This window comes from Macaca fascicularis, chromosome 1 (genome assembly GCF_037993035.2).
Source record: "Macaca fascicularis isolate 582-1 chromosome 1, T2T-MFA8v1.1".
In the NCBI taxonomy this organism is placed as follows: Eukaryota; Metazoa; Chordata; class Mammalia; order Primates; family Cercopithecidae; genus Macaca; species Macaca fascicularis.
Genome location: NC_088375.1, coordinates 208,198,859 through 208,207,500, shown reverse-complemented (window position 1 = coordinate 208,207,500; position 8,642 = coordinate 208,198,859). Strand labels below are relative to the sequence as shown.

The 8,642-nt window shown below is 47.0% G+C and overlaps 1 protein-coding gene across 1 annotated transcript in view; it reads right to left on the bottom strand.

Moving 5' to 3' along the window:
- GPATCH3 (G-patch domain containing 3) overlaps positions 1 to 130 on the bottom strand; it is an 11,120-nt gene extending 10,990 nt beyond the window's left edge. The window contains exon 1 of the mRNA XM_005544305.3: positions 1 to 130. This exon is cut by the window's left edge and continues 332 nt beyond it. Coding sequence (XP_005544362.2) covers positions 1 to 119 — 119 coding nt within the window. The 5' untranslated portion in view covers positions 120 to 130.
- Positions 131 to 8,642: the final 8,512 nt, after the last annotated feature.

Below are 8,642 nucleotides of genomic sequence, written 5' to 3'. Positions count from 1 at the left end.
CGCTCTTCTCGGAACTGGCTAAAGTAGCTCCGTAAATGGGCCGAGCGCAACACGGAGGGGATACCGCTCACTACCAGGTAAACTGTCGCTTCCTCCTCCGCCTCGCCGGGCACCGCCATGTTGGATTGTCACATGATCTGCTGGAACCAAGTCTCAAGTCTCGCGAAAACACCGCGAGCGACGCTCCAGCGTCTGCGTTGCGAGATGTGAAAATTCTAACTAGTCCGTTGGTGTTGGGGTTGTGGAATCTGGAGCCGGAAGATCCGAAGTCTTCTGTGTTCCTTTCCCACAGAGGGAAGCTGGCGATGATGGAAAAACTCACCTGGAAAATGGGGTCATAGAGTTCTTTCATAAAGCTCTAATGAGTACCAAATAAGAAGCCTGCGGGAGGGGTCATTTTTGAGGTATTTAGTTGTGAATCTTGCACACCTAATCTCAGCCTTCCTCAGTTCTGAACCTTTAGTCGTTCTTCCATTTATTTTTCCAAAATGTGTTGATGAACTCCCACAAATCGGTAAGAAAAAGATAACCCAGTAGAAAAATGTGCCACAGATATTTCACAAAAGAGGAAACACGCAGGTCCAATTTACAATGAAAGTGCTATGAGTTGCTAGAGGCTTACGTTAAAGAAAAGATGCGCAACTCAGTAATAACGGAAATGCAGCGAGACCCACTTTGCATCCACCACGTTGGCAAACTTTAAAACCTTCGAATCGATGGCAACATGGTGGAACTGGAGCTCTCATACACTGTTGTTGGAAATGTAAGTTGATACAACCACTTTGGAAAACAGTTGACTTTATCTAGTAAAAGCGAAGTTGCTACACAGCATTTGACTCAACACTTGTAGGTAATATTTTATTTATTTTTGAGTTGGGGTCTCTGTCGCCCAGGCTGGGACGACAGATGTGCTGGGACCACAGATGCACCCCACTATGCCTGGATTTTTTTTTTTTTTTTTTTTTTTTCTGAGATGGAGTCTCGCTCTCTCACCCAGGCTGGAGTGCAGTGGTGCGATCTCAGCTCACTGCAAGCTCCGCCTCCCAGGTTCATGCCATTCTCCTGCTTCAGCCTCCCGAGTAGCTGGGACTATAGGTGCCCGCCACCACGACCGGCTAATTTTTTGTATTTTTAGTAGAGACAGGGTTTCACTGTGTTAGCCAGGATGGTCTCGATCTCCTGACCTCGTGATCCGCCTACCTCAGCCTCCCAAAGTGCTGGGATTACAGGCGTGAGCCACCGCGCCCGGCCGAATTTTTAAAACTATTTGTAGAGACGGGGTCTCACTACGTTGCCCAGGCTGGTATTGAACTCCAGTGCTCAAGCGATCCACTGGCCTCAGCTTTCCAAAGTGTTAGGATTACAGGGGTGAGCCACGGTGCCCCGCTTTTTGTTTTTGTTTTGTTTTGTTTTGTTTTGTTTAAGATGGAGTCTCACTCTGTCATCCAGGCTGGAGTGCAATGGTGCGATCACGGCTTACTGCAACCTCCGCCTCCTGGGTTCAAGCAATTCTCCTGACTCAGCCTCCCAAGTAGCTGGGACTACAGGTGCGTGCATCACCACGCCTGGCTAATTTTTGTATTTTTAGTAGAGACGGGGTTTCACCATACTGGTCAGGCTGGTCTCAAACCCCTGACTTTTTTTTTTTTTTTTTTTTTTTTTTTTTGAGACAGAGTCTTGCTCTGTCGCCCAGGCTGGAGTGCAGTGGCCGGATCTCGGCTCACTGCAAGCTCCGCCTCCCGGGTTGACGCCATTCTCCTGCCTCAGCCTCCCGAGTAGCTGGGACTACAGGCGCCCGCCACCTCGCCCGGCTAGTTTTTTGTATTTTTTTAGTAGAGACGGGGTTTCACCGTGTTAGCCAGGATGGTCTCGATCTCCTGACCTCGTGATCCGCCCGTCTCGGCCTCCCAAAGTGCTGGGATTACAGGCTTGAGCCACCGAGCCCGGCCTCAAACCCCTGACTTAAGATGATCCACCCGCCTTGGCCTCCCAAAGTACTGGGGTTACAGATGTGAGCCACCGCACCCGACCCTCTTTGTCCGTTTTTTTAATTGGGTTATTCGATTACTATTGATTCATTGATTCATAATTCAGACAAAGTCTAACATTATACTGGGCGATAGGAGGAACCTATACATTGAGAGACCTCAAACAAAAACAAAAAATAAAGGGCTGAGCGCAGGGGCTTACGCCTATAATCCCAGCACTTTGGCAAACCAGCGTAGGAGGATACCTTGAGCCTAGGAGTTTGAGACCAGCCTGGCCAAGTTGGCAAGACCCTTGTCTAAACAGAAAAGAAATTACTGCACATGTTTATCGGAAGACTTATTGATAATGTTGACTTTTACCCAAGCCCTGTGATCCTGGAACACTAAAGCTTAAGAAATGCCTCCCCACTGTTTTGTGTTCTGGAACACAGCATACTGCAAAAAAACATCCTTCCTCAAGTGAGTTAGATAAGACCAGTATATGCCCCTCTGGTTCACCAATGACAAAGCCAGACACAGACTCCAAATTCCAAATCTCCTCGTGAAAGCTTTGAGGAACTTCTTCTCCCCACTGATCAGTTGGAACAAACTTTGGTTAAAATTTCTCTTCTTCCCCCTGGTTCCTGAACTTTGGCTTACCCTCAGCTTGAGCCAGCACACATCTCCTCCTTAACAGCCCCTCTTGAGAATAGGCTGGCTTCAGGGTAAAGCATCACCTGATCTACTGTCCCATCTTGCCACTCCTGATCATCCCACTTCCTCCCTGTTTACTGCCCTGTTTACTCCTCCCTATGAGAGAAGAACCCTTTTTGCCTAACCCTTGAGTCACTTGCAGATATTATGGTCAGAGGGTCCTCCCTGCTGCAATATTCTTCCTCCCCCTATTGCAGTAGTTCCTTTCTTCCCTTGCAATAATCCTTTCTTTTTTTTTTCTTTTTTTTTCTTTTTTTTGAGACGGAGTCTCGCTCTGTCGCCCAGGTTGGAGTGCAGTGGCCAGATCTTAGCTCACTGCAAGCTCCGCCTCCCGGGTTTATATTCTCCTGCCTCAGCCTCCCGAGTAGCTGGGACTACAGACGCCCGCCACTTCGCTCGGCTAATTTTTTGTATTTTTTAGTAGAGACGGGGTTTCGCTGTGTTAGCCAGGATGGTCTCGATCTCCTGACCTCGTGATCCGCCCGTCTCGGCCTCCCAAAGTGCTGGGATTACAGGCTTGAGCCACCGCGCCCGGCCCTGCAATAATCCTTTCAAATAAAATCTCTCCTGGCGGGGTGTGGTGACTCACACTTGTAATCTTAGCACATCGGGAGATTGAGGTGAGAGGATCACTTGAGCCCAAGAGAGCAAGGCTACAGTGAGCCATGATTGTACCATGCACTCCCACCTGGGCAGCAGAATGATAATCTGTCTCAAAAAAAAAAAAAATTATAATGACTGGGCGCAGTGGCTAATGCCTGTAATCCCAGCACTTTGGGAGGCCAAGGCGGGTGGGATTACATACAGGCATGTAATCCCAAGTGATCTGCTGGGGCGGGCAGATCACTTGAGGTCCGGAGTTCGAGGCCAGCCTGGCCAACATGGTGAAATCCCCATCTCTACTAAAAATACAAAAATTAGCCAGGCATGCTGGCATGAGCCTGTAATCCCAGCTCCTCAGGGAAGCTGAGGCACGAGAATTGCTTGAACCCAGGAGGCGGAAGTTGCAGACGGCCGAGATCACACCACTACACGCTCCATCCTGGGCAACAGAGCGAGATTCTGTCTCAAAAAAAAAAAAAAAATTATTATAATAAAATCTCTCCTTACCAAGTCTGGATTTGTTTTTATTTCACAGTATATATAAATATTCATAGCTACAGTCCTTATAAATGCAAAAAGCTGGCTTTTTGTGCTAATAACTTCAGGCAAAGCCAGTTAGAAAACACAGAATTGTTTTATTTATGCAAAGTTCCAAAAATGCAAACTAAAAACTATTCTTAGGGCTACATAAATGAATATACTTTAAAATCAGAAAGAAAAGCAAATAAATTATTAACATAAAATCCAAGGTAGTTGTTACCTTTGGAGGGAAATGATAGATTTAGAAAGGGACTTCAAAGTTAATGGTAATAATGACCTATGAAACAATAATAGAGTTCATTCTACTGTTATTCTTTATACTTTACACATATTTATGAACATTGTTTTACTCAATATTTAAAATGTAAAAATGTTAAAAGTGAAAATAACTCATTTCAGAAAGCAATAGTTACCTTGTGATAGCAAATATACAACTATATGATGAATTTTAAAAATTGAAAAACATGGCTAGGCATAGTGGCTCACACTTATAATCCCATCACTCTGAGAGGCCGAACGAAGCAGAAGGATCGCTTGAGGCCAGGAGTTGGAGACCAGCCTGGGCAACATAGTAAGACCCTGTCTCTACAAAAACTAATAAAAATAAAAAATTTAAAAAGTCTTCTAATGAGTGGGAAATTGTAGCCAGGACAATTATATCTAGGTTTAAACCCACATCATATCTGGATTTTATTTATTTTTTATTTTATTACATACTTTTTTTTTTTTTTGTCACCCAGGCTGGAGTGCATGCAGTGATGCAATCTGGCTTACTGCAATCTCCATCTGCCAGGTTCAGGCCATTCTCTTGCCTCTGCTTCCTAAGTAGCTGGGACTACAGGCCAGCACCACACCCAGCTAATTTTTGTATTTTTACTAAAGACGGGGTTTCACCATGTTGGCCAGGCTGGTCTCGAACTCCTGACCTCAGGTGATCCGTCCACCTCGGCCTCCCAAAGTGCTGAGATTACAGGTGCAAGTGACTGAGCCTGGCCTATTATTGTATGATATTTTAACATTATATAATATTTTATTAGTTTTACGTGTATGTGGGGATCTTCACAAGAGAGTGAAGTCTGAAGAACTGGTCAAAACAAGATGTTGCCCAGGCTGGAGTGCAATGGCGCAATCTCAGCTCACTGCAACCTCTGCCTCCTGGGTTCAAGCGATTCTCCTGCCTCAGCTTCCCGAGTAGCTGGGATTACAAGAGCCTGCCAACATGCCCGGCTAATTTTTGTATTTTTAGTAGAGACAGGGTTTCACCATGCTGGCCAGGCTGGTCTCGAACTCTGGACCTCAGGTGATCCTCCCACCTCGGCCTCCCCAAGTCCTGGGATTACAGGCATGAGCCACAGTGCCCAACTACAACATGCTTTTATACTTTTTAGACAACAATAAATTTGAGAAGTCACAGGACAAGGGATATCTAGCTAGGGGCAGTAGATTTCTAGGTGAGTGATGAGGAGATATTTGAGGTGGAACCAGTGGAAGATAAGGGTTACCTTGGAAAGTATATTTATTCAGGTCCATTGCAGCCCCGAGTTCCCAGTCTCTGGTAATCAGGGCTATTTTTTTGCCCTGGTATAGAGAGGATATCCCTCACAGAGGAATCTTGATGGCTTGCTGCATGTGGGAAGAGGCAGGTCAGTTCGCCCTTTCTGAAACTACAATTTCTCCAAGGTTTCCAACTCAAAATGATCAAGATACCAATTTGGCACATTGGCATGTCCTTCACTCCTTGAGTTTCTTCGTCTATAAAATGGATGGAGGCCGGGTGTGGTGGCTTACGCCTGTAATCTCAGCACTTTGGGAGGCGGAGGCGGGCAGATCACCTGAGGTCGGGACTTTGAGACCAGCCTGGCCAACATGGTGAAACCCCTTCTCTACTAAAAAATACAAAAAAGGCTGGGCGTGGTAGCTCACGCCTACAATCCCAGCACTTTGGGAGGGCGAGGCGGGCGGTTCACCTGAGGTTGGAAGTTCGAGACCAGCCTGACCAAATGTAGAAACCCCGTCTCTACTAAAAATACACAATTAGCTGAGCGTGGTGGCGCATGCCTGTAATCCCAGCTACTTGGGAGGCTGAGGCATGAGAACTGCTTGAACCCAGAAGGTGGAGGTTGCAGTGAGCCGAGATCGCATCACTGAACTCTACCCTGGGCAACAGAGTGAGACTCTGTCTCAAAAAGAAAGATAAAGCGGATGGAGATAATGATAGTACTTCCAGCACAGAGTTGTGAGAATGAAATACCATAATCCAGGAAATGTGTTTAGAGCACAAATGTTATGTGGTTATAGTTTAGTAGCTACCCAGAGTAAGCAGCCATAGCCTGGGGTTTCTTCTGGTCATACCCTGCCAGGAAGAGGAGGTCTCCTTTGTTAACTCTGACTCCCCTGAGATCTTAGCATTGTCGCCTCCATCGGTTTCATTGATACTTCCTTTCTGTGCTGTCTTGTTCTGTGAGGTGGTCCCTGTCATCTCTCCAGGCCCATTTCCTGCTACCCTGGGCCCCACACATCACTTGCAGTTAGCTAAGCACCCCTTACTCTCTGACATCTCTGTGCCTTTGCATATATCTGTTTGGAATGTCCATCCCTTGGGTTGCCTAGCAAAACCCTATTTGTTCTCTTTAGCTCAAACCAGTCACCACTTGGGTGAAGCATTTTTCCCACCTTGAGGCAGATTTAATCTGTCCTGTTGCCTGTTGTCTGTACCCCTATTACAGCTCAGATCACTCTGCATTACAATTACTTATGTGTCTTCCTCTGCCACAGACAAGGTGTTTCATGAGAGTAAGAAATGTATCTTATTTATTCTGTGCCCCCTACCCCAGCATCTAGCACAGGGGTTGGTACAAGTGGAGGTTGAGAGATGTTGAGTGATAGAATGAATTAATGGATGGATAGTGGGTGTTGGCTTTTTGCCAGCATCACGGGTTCTAGGATATTTGAATGCCCCAAGGACAGGGTGGGGTTAATGCAGGGCACAGCATGCGTCAGCTGTCTTACTGCTTAATAGGCAGTCAACGATTTGGCTAATGAAGATAGAGATAATGATGGCAATAAAATGGTTCTCTAGGCTGACCCAGAGCCATAGCCACTCTCCTGCTTTCCAGTGAGTCATCCCTGGCTGGGCCTGAGGACAGGAATCATGGCTGAGAGGTAGATGGTCAGTCAACAGTGGCTGAACTGGCTCCAGACCGCCTGATCCTGGCCATGACTCACTCCAGCTTGTGCTGCTGACAAGAACCCTCCAGAATTACACAGGTTTGAGTACAAGTCTCAGCACAGGCCAGGTGCGGTGGCTCACGCCTGTAATCCCAGCACTTTGGGAGGCTGAGGTGGGTGGATCACTGAGGTCAGGAGTTTGAGACCAGCCTAGCCAACATGATGAAACCCTGTCTCTACTGAAAATACAAAAATTAGCCAGGCTTGGTGGTGGGCGCCTTAATCCCAGCTACTCGGGAGGCTGAGGCAGGAGAACCGCTTGAACCCGGGAGGTGGAGGTTGCAGTGAGCGGAGATCGCACCACTGCACTCCAGCCTGGGCAACAAGAGCGAAACTCCGTCTGAAAAAAAAAAGAGTCTCAGCACAGACAGTGATCAGCCCAGACCTTAAGTTACATACCCATCTGAGCCTGTTTCCTCCTCTTCCCTCATTAGCAATGAGATACAGATCTCAACCCAGGATGCTGATCATGGAGACATTCTTCCCCACTTTTGGAAAGCCTACAGTCTCATGGAGAAAGCACAATTCCCCTTACTACATTGTACCATAATTATCTCTTTAGTTTTGCCGTATTTGTCTTTATGTTCTTTGCTCAAGGCAAGGAAGTAGGGCACGGGGAATGACTCAAGAAATGCAGACAAGAAACAGAAGTGTAGCTCCCAAACCATGTGGACTGGTAGGGAAGAAATTTGAAAAGGATCAAGGTAGAGATTTTTCTTGTTGTTTTTTTTATTTGTTTTGAGACAGGGTCTTGCTCTGTTGCCCAGGCTGCAGTGCAGTGATGCTACCATGCTCACTGCAGCCTCCAACTCCCAGCTCAAGTAATCCTCCCACTTCAGCCTCTCGAGTGGCCAGGACTACAGGCATGAGCCACCATACCTAGCTTATTTTATTTTATTTATATTTTTGAGACGGAGTCTTACTCTGTCACCCAGCCTGGAGTGCAGTGGTGCAATCTCGACTCACTGCAACCTCTGCTGCTCCAGTTCAAGCGGTTTCCCTGCCGCAGACTCTGGAGTAGCTGGGATTACAGACATCTGCCACCACACCTGGCTAATTTTTGTAGTTTTAGTAGAGACGGGGTTTCACCATCTTGGCCAGGCTGGTCTTGAACCCCTGACCTTGTGATCCCCCCGGCCTTATTTTTTAATTTTTTTGAGATAGAGTCTCACTCTGTCGCCCAGGCTGGAGTGCAGTGGTGCGATCTCGGCTCACTGCAACCTCTGCCTCCCAGGTTCAACTGATTCTCCTGTCTCAGCCTCCCAAGTAGCTGGAATTACAGGCGAGTGTTGCCATGCCTAGCTAATTTTTGTATTTTTAGTAGAGACAGGGTTTCACCATTGTTGGCCAGACTGGTCTTGAGCTCCCAACCTCAGGTGATCCGCTTGTCTTGGCCTCCAAAAGTGCTGGGATTGTAGGTGTGAGCCACCGTGCCTGGCCCCTAGCTAATTTTATAATTTTTTGTAGAGACAGGAATCTCACTACATTGCCCAGGCTGATCTTGAACTCCTGGGCTCAAGCGATCCTATCACCTCAGCCTCCCAAAGTGCTGGGATTACAGGCATGAGCCACCAGTAGTGCCTGGCAAGG